This window comes from Falco rusticolus, chromosome 2 (assembly GCF_015220075.1).
Source record: "Falco rusticolus isolate bFalRus1 chromosome 2, bFalRus1.pri, whole genome shotgun sequence".
Lineage (NCBI taxonomy): Eukaryota > Metazoa > Chordata > Aves > Falconiformes > Falconidae > Falco > Falco rusticolus.
Genome location: NC_051188.1, coordinates 32,850,409 through 32,870,624, shown reverse-complemented (window position 1 = coordinate 32,870,624; position 20,216 = coordinate 32,850,409). Strand labels below are relative to the sequence as shown.

The window sequence follows — 20,216 nt, the reverse complement described above, 5'->3', positions numbered from 1 at the left end:
CTGGTGATGACATCAGTTTGTTTGGCATGGGGTGGCTTAAAATCTGGATGTGGCCCATGCAGCTCGGCTGGCTGAATGCACTAGAGTCAGTAGATTTGGGTGTCTTTTTTTTTTTTTTTTTTTTTTTCTCCTTTTCTTTGTTTTTTTCCTCCCACACCAGCTGAACCGTTTAGCTCTTCGGGTGATGTTCTCAGCTGTACTACAGCTGTATTCAGGGGAGCTTAGAGAACAGGCTTTTAGAACCTGGGACTGCTAGTGACCGCTTTGTCCTTCAATTTGTGCTGAAGTGGCCTCCGGACAGTTTTGAGTTTTGTGGGGCTGGGGTACTTAACAAAGGCTGCTAATGGGCCGTTTGCCCTGCCAGCTCTGCTCTGTGTAATGCCAGCTTTCAACCACCTTTGCCATGCCAGCGAATTTTCAGCCTTTCACATTTAAGGCAGCTTTATAGCTTCTTTGCGCTGATGAAGTGGGACAGAAGGACCAGGTTAGGAAAGGTCCTTTCTAAGTCTAGCATATGCACTTTAAACCCAACTGATAAATTTACTGTTCAGAGAAGTTTCTGACTGGCTCCTTTGGTCTCCAGGTTCCAGCACTGAGAGGATTTATGTTTCACACCACACACTGATATTTAAATCAAGAGTGTACTCATCCGAGCTTCACAGTAAAGTATACTACTTCAGATAGAATTATGGCCAGCATCTTTATGTTTTGTTGTCACTTAAGCATTAAAGAGCTCCATGCCACCTTGTATAATTCTCACAACAGTCAGGTTTCTCAGATTAAATGCCAGTCTCACATTATGAAACAGGTTGTGTTCCTGAGAACTAAATCACAAACTAACTATGGTCATAGGCCAGGAATTCATGTGTATTATTTTTGCACTCACCTTTTCCAACATTTCCAGACTATAGGTTTTATGTTACCATGAAGAGCCACAGTCATGGTACCCCTCAAACATGAATTGACGTCATTCTGAATCACAGATGAGATATAGCCCATCCATCAAAAGAACACCCAATGTGGCAGAAGTAATGCAAAACTTTTCCCACTTTATCTGCCACTTTATAAATCTGGCGGCACTTGTCTGAATCTTCTTCCCTAGGGCTTGTTAAATTTCAGCAAAATTCTCCTTCATGTTGTGAACTGAATATGAAAAAGCAAAGCAACCAAACTGACACTCAGCAAAGCTAAAATGCATAGTAACACTGATTTTAGAAGATGAGCAAACCACAGATTATTAGCATGATTTTCTAAGAAAAGGGGGGATGGGGGGTGGAGAGGTGGGGAGGAAAAAAACCCCTCTCTTCAGGAGAGAAAGAATCTCATATATCTTGAAAAGGAAGAAGAGGGATAAAAGACAGATGACTGATACAAGCAAAGATAAAAATGTAAAACACCCAGCAACTCCTTCTTTGACATTCCCCTTTGAAGGCAGTCTACTGCAGAGCAGAATATTCTAAAATAAATATTTTGGACTGCACTTCGCATCCAGTTTCACCAGTGTGACTCCACTGCTACTAGCAGGGCTGTGCCAGGGTCCCAGGTGGCAAGGATGAAAACAGAAACTCATTATGGAATGAGAAATGTAAGAATGCTTTGGCGGAGAGCACATTCCCTGCAGAGTGCCACACAAGTAAAAAGAACATTTAAATAATACTGGCCCTTGATCCCCTCAAAAGCTGAGAGCACATTTGTTCAGCTTGAATTCCAAAAACCCAACCATGGTTTGTAAAATGTGCTTGATCCTTCTGTAAGACCCTTTGGCATTTTCTTTCAGAGAAAAGATCTCCAGATGTGATTTTTACAGTTCAACTTAAGTAAATGTATGTGTTTAGCTAAACAGGCTTAAATGCAACAGCCACCTAAGAGAACAATGATGAAATGCTTGACTTGATTTACGGACCAACTGTCAAACCACTGTTTATGAACATCTGGCTGGGAAGTTGATTTGAAAAGTTTTTCTGTCAGTAAATATCAGCATAGTAAACTCTTCCACTTACAGGCAGCTCTAAATTGTAAATGTAATTAGTGGAGAAATGGCATCAGAGTGTATGTCTAAAGTCACATTCAGCGTATCCATGCACACAAAACACGCATTTTACAGCACTGCTAAAGTGTAATGTGTAATCATTCACAGCTTCTTAATTAACAAAATACAAGAAATACTGGATTTGGAACCAAAAAGTTGCTTTCTCTACAAGCTGCGTGAGCTAGTACAAAGCTGTCTCTCATGACAGTTCTTCAAAGTAACTTCGTCCTCCTCTCTGACAACTTCTCAGCGACCACGATGGCCCGGATTTGGTAGCCCAGCTTTCTCCCACACCCCCATACCTCTTCCCTCTAGCTCTGTCACATAGGCCTAGCAGGAGTTCCTAGGAGAGAGGAACCTCACCCGTCCTCTGCCCACCTCCATCTGTTTGTTAGCACAGTTTCTGCAGTTTCCCGTGAACACAGCAGTTTGCAATGGCCTAAATGCCACAGCAACATTCCTAATTCAAAGGCTGATACTATCTAAAATCTACAAAGCAAGGCTGATCCCAGGAAAATAAATTTTTTCTCTGCTTCTTCCCCTGTTTTGCAACATGACAACTCTGAGATGACACAGTCCAGGAACCTTTCTGTAATTCTATTCTAGTTCTGAAGCAAAAGCCTACTTTCATCCTGGGTCTAATTTGATATCAGGGAATGATGAGGTTTTTTGTGAGGAGATTCTTTGTTCACTGAGAAACAAAGCAGTAGCTGTATTGTAGAAATTCCCTTTCAGCTGAAATGAAGATAAGGCCAACTCAGGACCTCACTATAGATTCAGAGGGATTCACATTACCCACACCAAAACATCTAAACACAGAATCTCAGATAGGAGCCTTTTCACCTCCTCACATGGCCCATGGGAAAGTTGGAAGATTGTGTAGAGTCATTTAGCCCACCCACAGTAATCTCTGCCTTCCCCGAAGGAGATTCCTGTCTCTTTCCAGAAGCTATGACAGAAACCTGCCATCATCACAATACTTTCTTTGGCACTCCTCTTGCCCATCCAGTAACAAGGAGGCAGAACCTCGTACCTACTTCCTTGCTATAATGAAACTGCTGGGAAATTACTGGGGTATCTCATTAAATCAGCAACAAGAAGGAATTAAATTTTGAACTTGGCCTTGGTGGAAAACTTCCTGTGAACCAGATAAGCGACTTAGAGCACTCTTATTTTGGTTGAGTCACATTAGAAAAAAACTGTTATATTCTTGAGTGACTATGCATACAAGCAAATGCCAAGACTGTTTACTGACAAGGATGGGATGTTCAGACATGCTTAAGTCGTTGAAAAGTTTCATCACATGAAAACTACAAAAAAAGCCATTGACTAGAACACTGTTGCAAAAGGGACAAGATGAAAAATGTGTCAGATTGAAAGGGGATGGTAGTCCCTTTTCAGTGAGGCAAAAGGGATTGAGGAGATAGCACAGGAAGAGAAGCTGGAGCTTTTTTTAAGACATTGTGGTTATAAATGATAAGAAAAGTAAGTATGGAAGCAGCATATTTGTTTCAATTTCTTAAGTATTTGACATTTCCATAGGAGAGATTAATGACTAAAAGGCATGGAACAAGAATAAAGAAATAAAAGAAAGTCTTCTGTGTATAAAAACTAGTTAAATTGTTGTTTTGCCCTTAGAAGAAGACTAACCCTCTTACACAAGAGATCTTTTCCTTACAGCCATAAATCGACCATTATCCTATGGGTGTGGATTTGGAGGACTGCTTTAAGAATAATGTCACACATTTGTAACAGTATTGCTGTAGCTGTGATGGTCTAAAGTCATAAACAAGACAAGGTTTACGGGCCAATATAGTCAGAAAAAAAAAAAAGGGGAAGCCCATATTCAGGTCTGAGACAGAAGCAGCGAACTTCCAAGCTAAATACAAGTAGGGAGCATATCCTTTGAGTTTAGACACATTAAGTAGGTAGATAAAAAAAGCTGGTTGGCACCTGTAACAGAGAAGGGAATATTAAAAGAGAAGTGATGACACAGTGGTTATTCTGTAAAGGAATGGATAGGTAAGCCTGTTGCAGATGAAAAGATTAATAAAGGGAGGAAAATCATAATGTGCTACAAAATGGCTAGTTCCTTTGAATTCAACTTTTTTACTGTCTGCTATAATTAAAGTTTTAGTCCCCTGGTTGCCTCAGACCATTGGAAGGCTGGTGCATATTTTTCCAGCTACATGAGTTGGTCCAAGAAAGCAATATAACTCTTACCCACAAATCCCGCCTCATGCAGGATGCGCGCGGGTGTGCAGCCTGCTCCTAGAAAAGTGCAGCACTTGTTTCCTTGCTCTGTGAGCAGATGCACACTGGAGGAGCCTGCTGTGACCCTGCCTCTTCTCCTCCCCTTTGCATCTGCCAAGGTTGATTTGATACTGGCATGCAGGCTCTGAGGTCAGGGCAGCACAGGCTGCAAGTGGGCCTGGGGATTAAATGAGGGGGTTAATGATATGTGATGGAAAAGACTTTGTTGTTTGTTTGTTTGTTTTCTGGGTTTTCTAATCTAAAAGACAGATGAAGCCTGGTCTTTTACAGTCAGATACATTTTTCTTTATTTTACTAACACAAAGGAAAGAAATTTACAATCTCTTTTTCCTGCTGGCTCTGCAGTGGAAGAGGGAAATTGGGTCCTATTCTGGTCCATATTACTGATGGAGGGGCTCTCTCTGCCTAACCCTGGGATCACTCTCCCCTCTATGTTCATCTCTGGAACTCCAGGGGGGACAATCAAGGCTCCAATCACAATATTTGTCCAGCAACATTTTACTACTGGATTTTACTGATGCCAGAGCAAAACCAGGTTTGTTAGCCTTTAAATTCCCAAATGAGTTTGCAGAGCGGGCAGTACTTGCAAACCTGTAAAGTCTATTTATATGCAGCCATCAAGTAACACGGACTTTCCTGATACTTTCAATCTGTAACATAACCATAAAAGAAGAGTATGACAAGTTGTCATCTTTTGATCATAAAAGCATGGTGAGTAATAAAAAAAGTTCTCTGGAGGACTTCTTTAGTTCATGCTTACTATATACATATGTGGATGAGGCATTAAATACAGTATCTCAAGCCTACAGATGAAACAAATCTTGGGAGCACAACAAATAACAGGTCATGTAACCGAGTCTAGTGAGATGTGGCTCTCATGCAACGTGGCCCACAGAGGCCAGATGTCATTCTGCATCAGAAAATGTGAAATAATTGAGGTAGGATAAGGCAAACCTGGGAAATGTGTGAAACCCAAACTGTTTTTGAATTCTAACAAGAAAAAACTGAGGAAATATCACTAGATCCACAACCTGAAGCCTGTTAGCAGTAAGATGTGAGAATTACAGTATACAGGAACAGTGGCTAGAATATGCAGATGTGTAATAATGTTTCTGTTACACAGTCTTTAGAATCTCTGTTACTACTTGAGGTAGCTGAGACATTAATGCCCATTAGTAGGTATCTGTTGCATTACAGAGATAGCATTCAAATCTACACTGACGCTTTGTTGATGGAAAACTAGAGATCAGCCCAAAGAGAAGATGGGGAGGTAGGAACACAACCATTTGTTAAAGGAGCTGCAGTAAAAAAGCCCTCCACTGAGAACTCAGGGCCTCAAATCCCTGGATGAATAGTTGGAAGGATGGTTAGCTCTCATGTCCCCGATGAGCTCAACTGCTGAGGTAAAAAACTGGAAGAGAGGCAGTTCCTAAGGGACATCAAATGGTGTACATGAGTCATTAGCTAACATCATTCTGTTTTCTTAGTACTGCACCTTTACATTTCTAAGGCATGCACATGTGTAAAGACCAGGGCTACCCCATCAGGGTGGTGCTGAAGTGGTTTATTACACGCGAATACATGCTGGGATCCTTCACGGAGATGAAGCCCACCGCTATAAACTTCCATTCATATATAATAGCCCCCTTGCCTTCAAGAGGACAGTCTTTGTCACGACGATTACATGCAAGACCATTTCTGCAGTATTGGATGGTTTGGGCTTGTTTTATCTTAATTCCAGCTTGAATTCTGCTCAGACAACAAAAACCAACAGAAATGCAGGCCATTTGCTCTTTTTGAAGGGAAAGTGTAGGACACGTGTTCCAAACCACATTTAGATTTTAAAGCTCAGAATTAACACCTTGAATTGCAGCCAGAAAATTTCTGTCTTGAGGCTGAAAGTCCTTAGTTTTGGGAGTCGATAAATCAGTCATGACAAGCCTGAACTGGCTATGGTTTATTATAAAATCAAGCTTGATTATCTACTTGAGGTAATCAGACAGACCAGAACAAAAGGATCCAAAGTTAAAAGGCAACGTATGTAGGAAGAAGCGGAAGAGATATTTTACTTTACAGATGCTTGTGAATAGCAAGAATGAACTAGTAATTGTACTTGCAATTTTTTCATATACTGAATTCTGGCTAATAATGTAAAGGGACCCCACAATATTTATAAGCAGCAGTTTATTAAATCAGCTACTCTTGAAGCTGCTCAGCTGCACATTCCCATTCCCTGCTACCTTCACACAGGCCTGAAATCCAGATGCAGCATCCGAGCTCTCTCCTTTCACAACCCATGACCCTTCTCTAAGTCCCTAGGGGGTTACAAAAGTATTAAAAGCACAGTGAAGAGAAAACAGGATGCTATGATATTTATTACATTAAGAGACATCAGCACTGTATTTGGATATAATCACACTTAATATCAGGGAATTAAAAGAAAATAAAATCTGCTACTTTTTCCTATCCTCTTGATTTTGATGGGCTTATTGCTATTTTTAAGGACTATTTATTTATGGTGCTGGCTATTCTAGTGTATAAAGCAAGGACTATTTATTTATGGTGCTGGCTATTCTATTGTATAAAGTTGTAGGACACTCTGCAATGTCTCAAAAAATTCATCTACAAAGCATGCTTGAAGTGACAAAATTGTTATCAAAAGTCTCCAGAAAAGATGGTTTCAATGATTATTCCTGGAAAGGGCTCAGTCATGCAAGCCTGAGCATAGATCAACTCCCAAAACAGGAGGTTTCTAACAGAAGGGTTAAATAGATTTGACAGATGCAGCTCAAAATACGGTCAAACTTCAATAGTGCAGTTGGTTATAATACTCCATGTTTATTTCTCATTAAATGAACCATTTGGAATACAATTCTATCATAAAGAAGAAGAAGAGTTGGAGAAGCATATAGCTTGCCCTCTTCATCCACTGCAGCCCGGACATGTTTCTTCTGAAACACAGCTTTTGCTGCCAGATCTTTACAAAAAAGGTGATGATAAGCACATCTGCACCTTCTCTCACAGTGCTGTCTGCTTTAAATGCTAGCAAAGCTCTTTCACTTCCCTTTTCCCAATCCTTCTCTAAAAGTCACCGCAGCATAGTCAAAGAGAAGAGCATGTAGGAATTGTCTGCCAGTTTCTAATGTGCACAATAGAGTTTGCCTGTTTCTCAATGCCTGACTCAGAATATCAGATAAAAAGAGTTAAACTGCTTTTTCACTTACCACCATATTATTGCTGTGCCAAGATACATACAAAAAAAGCTACACAATAGGCAGGCAGCTCAGTAATCACTGCTGCTTTTCATGCCAATCAGTATTATCCCATTGTTTCCATGTGGTCCCTTACCTACCTGGATTATCTAAGTGAAAGAACACAGACCATGTGCAATTTGGGCCAGGATTGACTCTTAAACGTTCAAGCAGTGTTTAACTTACTGGAGCTCTCTATCTCTATGCTTTTCCTGAATAGAAATAACAAATAATTACTATATAATTTAGACATTGTGGTCAGGAGGAGGAGATTATTTATAAAGAACAATCAGCTAAGGTCAAAAGAACAATTATTTAAGGAAAAAAAAATCCGAATAGAAAACGTACACATACAGGAAATGCAGATAAAGTTGTCCTTGTTACACAAACAGACCTATTAAATTTCTGAAGCCGCAGTAACAGGATATCTTTAATATTTGGGCAGAACACAATCTAAATACATGCTGCAGAGTATTAGAGCATATTGTATGTATTAAGTTTAATTATGTTTCACCTCCACATCCACTAACAGAACTACTCCAGCAACCAGCTGCTTCCCATTAGAGAGACATTACTCAGAGCTGGTGATGTCACGCACACCATTTGTCACCACCAGAGCATGGGAAGGTGCAGTAAATCCACTGTTTATCTGACCAAAGTCAGCATTAGCAAAGTATTATGTTACAAACTCCCTTGCATGCCCACAGATTAGGCTCGCTGAAGCCCAACTTTCTTCTTCAATGTGGACCATCAAAAGACATTTTTCCACACTGATCACTTCTGCTGATGTTTCACAGACAGACTCCTGCAGTGAACTGGATGTTCATCTTTATGCACTTCGTGAGACCTAATTCTCATGCAACAAGCAAGGGGCATTTGAAGGACAGGTGGCAGAAAGGAAACTATGCTTACACCCTTCATCCCCAGGTAAAATATAGAAAGCAAGCTTCTTTTGCTTGCTCTCCAGGGACCAAGTTCTAAGCAGCCACCAACCTAGCCCAGGCAGGCAAAGAGAGAGCCTGACTAGGGAAGAACAAAAGATTTTATAGCCCTTGATATGGTGAGCTGACTGGGGATTCATCCATATTCAAGTCTCCCCCTCCCAAGGAAGTCTTGCTCTGCAACTCCCCCAGGCAGTGCCATCTGTGCCATCCTGATCACTGCATTCTCCTGAGAGCGCTCTGCACCGACCAGTTAACAGTCCTCTTGGGACTACTGTGCTCATTGCTTGCAGGCCATCTACACAACCTGTAAACAGCTTTGGCTTAAGGGCTTCAGGTAGCATTGCCTTCACCTTGCCACCTAGACACCGTAACTGTACTCAGCAGGTCACCTCCAAACAGTCTGCCATTAACAAGCCTTTTTTCCCCCATGAAAATACATAACCTGGTATTCATACCTTGTCTTGGATTAGTTAAAAAGGTCAGTTCGCTCTTTCTGTTGATTTCTATCCACAATAACTCAATTTTCCCATCAGCAAACTGTATACCATACAGGGGTTACCCACGTCAGCCAAGGAACTCCTAGATGGGGAGTGATGTGTGAAGTGAAAGTGCTGCAGATAAACTGTGCTCCAGCAGAAGTGAACAGTCAGTAGCAAATGATTCCCAACACCCTCTTGGCTTTACACACCCTTTATGCAGTGGGATGCTCATAACTACTCACAGGCTTCCTTGTCTAAAATAAACAAACACATGGAAAATAGTGGGAATGGAGGCTTTCCAAAATGAGATAAAAGATGGGAAAAACTTTTGCAAAAATAAAACATTTCTTTATGTTATTGTATTATAGCTTCAAATAAAAACATGCTGAACAGATTTTGGTGGTATAAATACCAGCAGCCAGGAATGGGGGAAAAAAATCCCCAACAACAAAAATTCTCCAAACCCAAGCATCCAAACAATATGGCTCGCATCATAAAATTTATTCTGGTATTTTGAGACAGTTAAGAAGAGTTATGCCAAATAGTAATCAGTCTGTTTTCCTAAACTGTTAACTGGTCATATGGACAAAAGTATAATGACAGAGAGAGATATACCATATTCCTGAAAAACCCTTTACTCCACATACAACACAAGCTTTGCATTTAGTAAGTCCCTGTATGTGCCCCTGCTCACCTCTGAGTCTTGTTTACATGGGACATTCAGTCCCTCATACCATGTTAAAAAGCACTATTTACCTTTAAGCACCAACCAGATTTTAATCATTATCTTCATCCTTGGCCTCAATTAAGGTCTAATATAGAGGAGGCACTTGAATGACCTAAGAGGCACACTTAACCCTGAATAGTCTGTCAAAGGTACTTAAGAGTTTCTGCCACATTTCCTCTGGCCTTCAAATCTCTCTCTCCTTTTCTGTTGTAAACTGACTGTGTTTGTTCCTAGCACTTTAATGTCCCCTGGTGTGAAGTCTCCTTGAGTAACACTCACATGATAGAAAGTGTGATTAACTCTGCAGGTGCTTTTCAGGTCAACGAAAAAAACCTACTTGTTACACTAATATGTAATACTTCTTTAGAGATTTTCCCAGTGGCTCTGCATATTGGAATTCCCACAGTACCTATTCTCTTTCACTCTTGCTATTCTTCTGTGTCTCAATAATAAAAATACATAGTTTTATCTGGGTACAAGCTTGACTCTAAATCTTTAGAGTAAGTTTCACACCTCTTTAATTATTCGGATTGGTTATTCAGATAATTTAAATAGTAAATCTTTTCCTCTTGACTAAAATGCAATGGTTCTGTAGTGAAGACTATAAAAACAAAGTAGGAAGGAACCAGAATAAAATCAGGGAAGTTATATGATTTTCTTCAGAGCATGCCTTACTGCGTTTCTCTTGCTTCATAGACTGGCTTGTTAACAAAACACAACACATAAAACAGGTTGGGAAGCCATCAAAGCTGAAAAGATGCCTCCTGAAGATATCTTGTAAACTCAAGGGGTTTGCAAAACCTATGGAAAACTCTGCAGATTTTATTAAGACTTTTTATATCTTCTTCTACTGCCAGATGTCAAACCAGAGCAGTGTTCAGAACAAAGGTAAACACACTGTACACTGCCGTGCCACCAGGCTTGCTGAGCTCTTCCAGCACCTACTTGTGGTCCGCAGCTTAACGGGGCAGGGGAACAAGAGTGTCTGGAGTGCTTTCACCTGCTGCCTGTGCACTTTGGATCTTACATCTGGAGCATGCTAAACTTTAATCCAAAATTATAGATGCTCAAGCATTTTTTCCTGAAAACTGACTATCTTCAGGTCATAATACAAGTAGCTCACTTTAAAACTTCTGTGGATAGACTCTGTAGTCAATTAACAGGAGCTCAGTATTAATTACAGAAAAGGAAGCCGTGTTTTGTTAGGCATGTCTTGGATGATTCGAGTGATCTGCTCATTGGCACACTGGTTCAGTAGCTAAGCAATGAAGTGTAAATAAAGGAAGCTTTAATAGGTAACGGGATAGCATGGGTAAAATGAAATGAGACTGCCAGATGGCTATCAGTGGCTCCAAGCCTCCAGTAATGGAGAGGCCACAGAAGAAGTATACACACAAGAGTTGGCAGAGCCTTCTAGCCAGCAGACTTTTTAGTCTTCAGCACTACTTAATGTACAACATACAAATATACCTTGATTTCCTACTTCATTTGATTTTTCTTCATTAATGTTACAAAAATAGTGCACAACCAGAACAATGAGGGATGTGTTTACAATTTAGCCAGCATATGATGACCTGCAGTCAACAATAATTCATAAAGCATGCTTCATCTGCTTTATGGTAGAAGGACACTGAAGCTTAAAGGACTTTCCATAGCCAAGGCAGACTGGTGCAGGAATGCTTAATACTGAGCCCACCCCTAATTTTTCTCAAATAACCCTTAGATCTTCTACTGTGCATAGGAATTGGTGACCTCTTGAGATACCCCAGTGAGCAGGAGAAGGAAAAGCCATCATGCTAGTGTTCTCCCCGATATGCCCATCACATGGAAAAATGCTTGACACTAATTGGAATCTGAGTACAGTGATTGCCTTTTGTTACAATCTTCATTCTGAAGGAAGAAATAATCTGAATATTATGTCTCCAAAGACTTGGAGGTCTTGAGCTAATAAAATTGAGGGAGGGATATTTATCCTCATGTCTTGGGATTTAGGAGTTTCTAGAACAAAATTGCCCATATCCTTCTGTTACCATAAAATAGGTCTGGGGTTGCAGTTTCGGGATTGCAACCACTTATTGTCACAGGTGCTGCTTCCAAAAGTGAAGTTTTGCTAGCGCTATGACTTGATTTGGAAGTATAACCTTTAGTCTGGGGAACTCTGTTCTATATATTAATGATCAAGAGGAGAGCCCATCGGAGGAGAAGCACTTCAGTGGTGATTCGCCTTGTTCATCTCTCCCTGTGAAGTGTGTGATACTCAACACTGTCAAAAGCACAATCAAGAGCAAGGTGACCTGATTGGAACTGACAGCTCCTATGTTCCACAGAAGCCAGGTCAAAAGACAAGTGTGTGGGGAAAGCAAAGACAAATGGAAAACCAGAAAGGTTGATGTAAATGTCTAATATTTCACAATCTCCAGTGTCAAAAAAAACATGCCTGAGGCCATAATTTTTTTTTTCTATACCTTTTGGTAAGCAACATGTTAGACTTCAAAGTGTCCTAGTCTGATTTCACTAGGATTTTGTACAAGTGGTCAAAATCTAACCTCAGCAAAAGCAAGACTGGGAGGCCACTGAAAATTTTAATATCTTCAGGCTCTAAGGCAAGTTGGCCAGACTCACATGGAAAAGTGTGCCTTAATAATTATACTGTAAATAAGTAGAAGGCACCAGTTTTCAGGCAAACCTTTGACTTCTAGGCAGATCTATAAATTTTGTCTTGGATATCTGCCCTTGTTTTTTGCTCTTTTTTTCTAGAAAAGCGCAAATATGCAGCATAGGACATGAGCTTAACTAAGTCCAAAAGAATTGCCACATAAGGACTACTCTTCATGTTAATTTGTAACAGGGAACTTTTTTGACATATACAATTTTTAACTAACAAATATTTAGGTCATCTAAGTCATCCTGGAGGAAAGCGTCTCAAAATTGCTTCATGTTTTTCAGGACAACAGTTCATTAGTGAAAGGAGAAACAAACTGAACCAGAGAAGTAAATAATTTTCCTGTCAGGATGTCTTTAGAAAACAGGTGACCTGATGCCATTTGCTGAAACAAATAAAAGCACAAGAACACCAAATTCAGCAATGCCAAAATTGCCCTTAAAAAGTACCAAAGCAAAAGCAAAATAAAACATTCTGCTAGTCCTAAGATGTAAGAAAATAGCAGACTTGAATGTACTAGAAAGATGTACTTGAATCAGAGCTGTTGAATGCACAAAGAGGATTCAGATCTCAAAAAGGTGGAGTACTAACTATCCTTCCCCTCTCACTTAACCATTTTTCTCAAAGTCTCAAAGTGTAGAAAACAACAATTTTAAGGCCTGGATAATTCAAAAGCAGATTAGCAGATTTTCTCCAACCTTTCCAGTTTTTTTTCCCTCTAGGCTGAGATCAACCATGAGAAATTCAGGCCAAAAGGCAATTTTTTAGAAAAAAATATAAACTGCTGAAAGGGGATGTTTAGAATGGAAATGATTTTCAGTCACATCAATCTTTCACACTTTAACTAATGCATTATTAAACTACAGTTTATTGCGTGATTTATATATATATATATAATGTATATATGCATATAATAGCGTACATGTAATGAAGTAGCAAATATTACGGAAAAAGGTAAGCTTTCTAACACTTAAGTGTAAGCAAAATGTATGTAGAAATAGCAGAGATATTATACAACTATTAACAAGAATCCATCTTACAAATGAAAGGCTCTGACATTTGCCCAGATCAAAAATCCAATTTTACAGCACTGAGAGATAAGGAATTAAATAGAGTGCAGATATCATCTAAACTGGTATTAAAAGGTTAGCAGTGCTTAAAATTGTTACGAAGACCAGACAGCCTACATCCCAGGCTGTGAGAAGAGTATTGGCCAGATGTTGTGGAAGCTTTACTTGTCATTTTAACAAATTCTCAGGCTAGGCAAGAGCTCCACAGATTGCAAAGTGGGGAGCATAACTCTGTTACAAGGCAGGCATCCCAGCATGTTACACAGCAGCAAAGTTAACAACAGCTGGGAAAAAACCCCATCAAAAACCTTTAAAAAGACTTAGTAGATCCGTAACTATGGGAAAAAACACCCTGCAATTTAGGAATTACAAACCAGTTAGTCTGGAGAAGGAAAGGCTGTGGATGGAAAAATCCTTTGGAAACTGAAAGATCAGAGAACTAAGAGATATGTCAGGATATAGATGAGTACCATACACCACATTTCAGACTATGGCAGGTTATATAAAGGCATCCAGGAAAGACCACACTCTCTCCAAGATTAATCTAAACTACTTACTTCTTTGCAACCTATCATCAAGGCAGGAAATAAAGAAATGAATTTAATTAACTATTTATTTAATAAATTAAAATTATTTTAAAAAATATTTAAAGACAGACAAAAAGTTAGCACTGCGACACGGGTGTGTCATTTTAATCTCCAAGAAATGTCACAAATGACAGCAGTAAAACCAATATCTGACTACTGACAAAGATGAGTTCATTACTAGGATTAATAGGAAAAAAAAATGTGAAAAGGCAGAAAGGGCTAAGGACTAGTTAGGTATTTGGTTGAAGATGGTGAGATGGTGATGCAAACTCTCATTGAATGCAGATACAGTAAATAGATTATAGTAAATAAGTTTATAAGACTTTTCACGGTAAATTGTGGTTTTGCCATTATGGATTTGCCATGAAGAAAATGTGTCAAAAATTTATGAATCATAAGGAAATACAATGAAGTGCAAAAGCACCTATTTACCTTGAAAATACAGGAAAGTCTTAAAAAACAGGAAAGCAAAGAAGTTATTCTGCACCCATAGAGAAATCAGGCAGCACTTCAGTAATTAATATTTATTACTTATGGCACCTTTCATACATTGAAAATGCTGAACAAATACGAACTGACTTGTACAACACTCCTGCAATACGTGATACACATAATTTTAGAAATTGCAGGAGGGAACTGGCAGTGAAATTAAAGTCCTGGAGACCTCCTCTTGTGGGGAAAAGCATTGGACATAAGATGAGGCTGCCATGTAGAGATTGCAGAGCATACCAGAGGACACAATTTACACTGAAACTGGAAAGACAGAGGAAAAGAGGAAGACAAAAAGGTGGGCAAACCTCTGCAGGATTTGCAACTGAGATGCTTATAAAGGAAATTAGCAGAAGCTGATTTTGACATGTGGCTATTTTCAGGTTTGGAGGTAATCGCATTCAAGTTGAGCGCAACACATGCAGGCAAAGCCCCACTAGAAAATGGAAAAAGCTGTTTCCCCACCAGCTTGTAGAATCATAAAATGTCCTGAGTTGGAAGAGACCCACAATGATCATTGAGTCCAACTCCTGACTCCACACAGGACAATCTAAAAGTTAAATCATATATTGAAGAACATTGTCCAAATGCTTCTCGAACAACAACAGACATTCCCTGAGGAACTTGTTCCAGTACTTGACCACCCTCACAGTGAAGAACCTTTACTTAATAATCAATCTGAACATCCCCTGACACAGCTTTAAGTCATTCCCTTGTATCCTATCACTGGACAAGAGGAGGAAGAGATCAGCACCGCCCTCTCCACTCACCCTCATGAGGAAGCTGTAGAGAGCAATGAGGTCTCCCCTCAGCCTCTTTTCCCAGCTGAACAAACCTAGTATCCTCAGCTGCTCCTCTTAAGTCTTGCCCTCTAGTCCTTTCACCATCTTTGTGCCTCCTCTTGGACATGTTCTAATATTTTTACATCCTTCTTACCATACACAGCACTCAAGGTGAGGCTGCACCAATGCTGAGTAAAGTGGGACAATCACTTCTTTTGACCAGTTAGCTACACTGTGCTTAAAATACCCCAGGATGGCCCTTCTGGCCACCAGGGCACACTGTTCACTCATATTGAGCTTCTCATCAACCAAAAACCCCAGATGCCTTTCTGCAGGGCTGCACTCCAGCCTCTTGTCCCCCAACCCACACATACATTCTGGATTACACTGTCTCAGCTGCAGAATCTGGCATTTGTCCTGGTTAAACATATGGTTGGTGACTGCCCAGCGTTCTGATCTGTGCAGATCTCTGTATTAGGTCTCTCTAAACTCAAGGGAAACAGCTCCTGCTGATTTAACATCATCATCAAACATACTATGGATTCAATTCCTGTGTACAGGTCATTGATAAAAACATTGAAGAGAACTGGCTCCCGAGAAGCAGATGGCTTTGCTTGTTTCTTTTAATCATGAGCGTGGGGTTAAAGCCAGAGACCAAGAATCAGTTCACAGACTCCACCAGCTAAACTCTCTGCTTGAGATGGATTCATTATAAATCAGCTTTCTTGCAGCTTAGTTTACCTGCCTGTAAAACAGGTAATTTAGAGCCAGGCTGTGAACTGGCACAGCTCCACTCAGTTCCCAGTGTCTGAAGGGGACATATTTGGCCAAAATTAAGAGTCACACATCCCTGGTGAGGCAGAGTGATTTACACCATGACCTGGATCACTACATCCATGTCTACATGGATAGGCACAGAGATGACAGGATGTTGCTCTGATCCAGATGTCGCACAGCTTTTCTTAAGCTGAAGTGGCAATGAGGTTTCCAGATGGGATCTGTCATATGCCTGGCATGAGGCTTATGTCTATAGGGCACCCACCCATATAAAAATTATTTTTCTCTACCTTACAGGAGCAGTGAAGTTTTATTAATCCAAACTAATCAGGCTTTTACTCTTAACAATGAAGTCTGATATAAGTAGGCTTATCTGTGAAATCTGTTGCTGGCTTCAAAATACTATTTTTGCTCTTGTTAGAATAAGTGATCCTCTGCAACACTCTCCCAAACTATGCTTGGGAAGTTAAATGACAAAACACAACAAGAACAAACTCTTGAAATTCAATTTATGGAGTCAGGCAGAAAGTAAAGAAGCACCTGATAGGAAAACTTCACTTCACTAATATCAGCTGAGCATATAAATCGAATGGGCTTCATGATTTTCTGCCCAATTAACACGATTTCAAGAACTTTCTACAGTCAAGAGTTCTCAGCCCAGGGTATTCCTTGGCAGAACCTCAAGACATCCTGCTTGAACAGAGAAATAGAAACAAATGTTTCTCTTATGTGACCTGCCTCCTGGTCTTGACCCAACATAAGGATCTATGGTGTAGTTGTTTAATTTCCCCAAAGAGTTTTGGCTTTTCCACAAAGTTAAAAAATAATATGGATTATATACCTACTACAAGATGAGACTAACACACAGTATGCAATATTAATCATAGCTGAGGTTTTCAGAATATAAAAATACAATATTCTCAGAAATAGTTTCATATATTTTTAAAAGGACCCAAAGAATTCATGGACAGTACAAGAGATCTCTTTAAAAAAGAAAAATCTTACCTGTCACAAGCTGTTGTCCAGCTAGTCCTACTGGAACCATCCCCAGGTTATTCATAGCTGTAGCCCAAGCAGTCGGATCAGTGACTGACATGTTAAGTTGTGTTGTATCTATAGCTATACTTCCCAAACCATCAGCTGCTACAAGAAAAGAAACATGCTGTAAGTAGAAAAGTCAATGGGCCAGTATTTTTAACCAAAACCTCCAGTGAAAATGAAATATCACAACCACTGCTTATTTTGGTTTTGTTTTGTTTCTTAACTATGATTCACTGATAATGGTGCTTGGTATTGTACAGCAAAACCAAAAGGCATAAAATGAAACAAGAGTAATTCAGGCTAGTTGTATGGAAAACTTTTTCACCATGATGACAGAAAAGCCACTGCTCTGCAGTCACTGCCATTGGCAGCTTTCAAGACTCAACTTGATAAAGCCCCGAGTAACCTATGAGTGACCCTATGGCTGGCTTTGCTTTGAGCAGGATGTTGGATTGGAGACCTTCTGAGACCACTCCCAACCTGAATAAATCGCCTTGCCATCCTTTAATATAATTTAATTATATATAATCTGTCATAATATATATAAACTTGTCATAAAGCTGTAAGAATCAAACACACCCCAAGGAAAGACCTGTTTTCCATAAGGTGCAATTTTTTGTGGTAAAAGATTTAAGAATACATTAACCCCTAACTAAAAAAAAGGTCAAAGCAAATAGATTCACTATGGGAAATACCAAGTTTTGTTTGAAAAACAAAAGAGAATTATCATGAATATGGTCAAAATAGACTGAGCCCAGGCATAGATTCTCCTGGGTTGGGGAAGGAAGAGTGGGTCAGATAGCTAGAGAGTGGTACCTTTCTGATACTAAACCAAACACAAGGTGTGATCACACATTTTATCTTCCCTCCTCCCCAGTCACAGCTGAAATCAGTTTTTTCCAACTATTTTCTTATGACCTTGCAGACCTGAGATATTTACCGGCAGCCATTGCTTTTCCCCAGTTCCTTTTGCTCCTGTTAGATTTCTTCAGCTAGGAATAATTAACTACTGTATTAGTAGCATCTTGAGATGGGATATCACTGAACGCAGGGCCCACACACAGCTCATTAGGCTCTGGAAGAGAAAAGACGACATCAGGTATCAAGTGCTGCAGTCAGAACATAACTGCGAAACAGCAGACCACTTTGGGAATTCACTCAGAGCTTCTTCCCACTCCCCCTGCACCACCAGCCCCAGCCTCCTTGCACACATTTAGTGGCTGCGGTAGAGGTGTTTCAGTGACCACCCATCCTTGCCTGCTGAACAAACAGTGCCACGTATGAACCTGCCAGACCACTGAAAAGCCCTTCACAAATTAGGTCTTATCAGTAGTTACACAGCTTCCTTGGCATGAAGGTATCAGCTGCAAGAACATATTAAGGGATTAATATGATTTTTTTAAAAAAACTGTTAACAATTAACTGATGTTGCAAGTTTCAAGGAGTCTCCTGTTCTGAGATGAACAGGGGAAAAAAATAGTCTGCAATGTCATCTGCAATGACTTACAGCCTACAGAGAGATGGAAAAGTAAGAAAACATAACGAAGCCAAGGATGGTGTCTGCCTCAACTAATATTGTATCTTTGGCTCACAAAGCTCAGTTAGCTTCATGCAAAAGTGGACTATCTGTCTTTAGCTAAACCACATTGCTTTCATCAGGTATCTGTCAGACCATGAATTTTACATAAGGGTAACTACTTGCTGTTGTTATTGTTGTTCGTAAAGCTCACTGCAGCACTGCATCGTTGGTCGGAAAGGAGACTAAATGAGCAAACAGGTAAGAGGTGTAAGCAAAGGCTGTGAGCTCCCAACACTCACAGCAGAGGGAGAAAACACGAGGGTCAGGGTGATCACAGATATGTGCCCATGTTAATCTTTGTGCATTAGTTACAAAGGACTGTGGATGAAAGGGGGCTGCATTATTTTTTGGCTGGCCAGTAGCCTAAGGGGTCTGACCTACAGTGTTTGGTACTAGCAGCCAACAACTGACCAAGTGCTTACAAGTGTTCAGGGAGGTCATTAATGCTGTGCAGGTGCATCTTGATGACTTGTTCAGCCCTAAGATGTTTGTGCGGTCTTTAAAAAAGTACTTGACAGTCCTTAATTAAGAGGTTTCAAACATGCAAACCCTAAGAATTCATCTTTAGGAAAGACACAACTGATGTGATTACACCATATTTTAGCTTAGTACCTCCTACAGATATTTTTTTTTTCATGTGATTTGCATAAACTACAAGCTAGAAAGTTTTATAGTTCCCTGACACTGTACAGATAACTTCATAGGAACACGACCACATCAATAGCTGTAAAAGTGAAGAAAGAGTCAGGATCAGACAATTCTGTACATTTTTTAGTATCCTGTAATTTTCAAATAACCAGTACACTAGGTTAAAAAGCATTTTGTTCATATCTTCAGTGAGTCTATTTAAAAGTCAGTATTTATCAACTCTTAATATTTGAATTTGCAATTCCAATTCTTATTTGATCTCCACTTTTCATTATACATAACATAAAATAATTTTATGATAAAATTAGCTTTTAGATAACATCTATAAACACCAAGCAAACACTGAATGAAAGTCCTCTGCAGGGAATGTGACTAACAGAAGGCAAGCCACCTGAGATTTATGTCAAGTTTTTAAAAACTGGGTGTCTCCTGTTCAGCTCCTTAAACTTGTACTTAGCTCTTTTCTACTCAGGCTATAAACTTCTGACCACAAGCATCTATTTCAAGGTTAGAGCTGGCTGAATTATTCCTTGTCAATAAGTTATTTCTCACACAGTACAGCTACCCTTGCTCTTTATGAATCACTCCCAGATCAATCCTGATTTACAAATATATGCTGAACAGCCCAGATGAGAGTGGTTCATTTCTTTCCATGACTGGCAGCCTTGTTGTCTTGATGTAGGAAGGTGCATCTGAAAACCAATAGCGATGAAATGCCTCTTCCTACCTTGCTGTGTGTCAGTTACTTGTCCTATAATGCATCACCCTGACTACTGGGGAGGAAGAAGGTGCTGCTCCATGGTTTTGGGGCAAAGACATCTCAGACAGGTATGGATTATTGGGATAATGGGTAGAAAATGGGTATCAGACTCTCTCT

The 20,216-nt window shown here is 39.9% G+C and overlaps 1 protein-coding gene across 2 annotated transcripts in view; it reads right to left on the bottom strand.

Annotated features, from left to right (window-relative positions):
* Positions 1-20,216, bottom strand: part of ENOX1 (ecto-NOX disulfide-thiol exchanger 1) — a 369,827-nt gene that overhangs the window by 120,050 nt on the left and 229,561 nt on the right. For both annotated transcript variants that reach the window (XM_037378075.1, XM_037378076.1), the window contains 2 exons: positions 18,053-18,187; positions 17,077-17,214 (listed from right to left, as the gene is read on the bottom strand). In XM_037378075.1, the coding sequence (XP_037233972.1) occupies positions 17,077-17,214; positions 18,053-18,062 (148 nt within the window). In that variant the 5' untranslated portion in view covers positions 18,063-18,187. The remainder of the gene's footprint in view (positions 1-17,076; positions 17,215-18,052; positions 18,188-20,216) is intronic.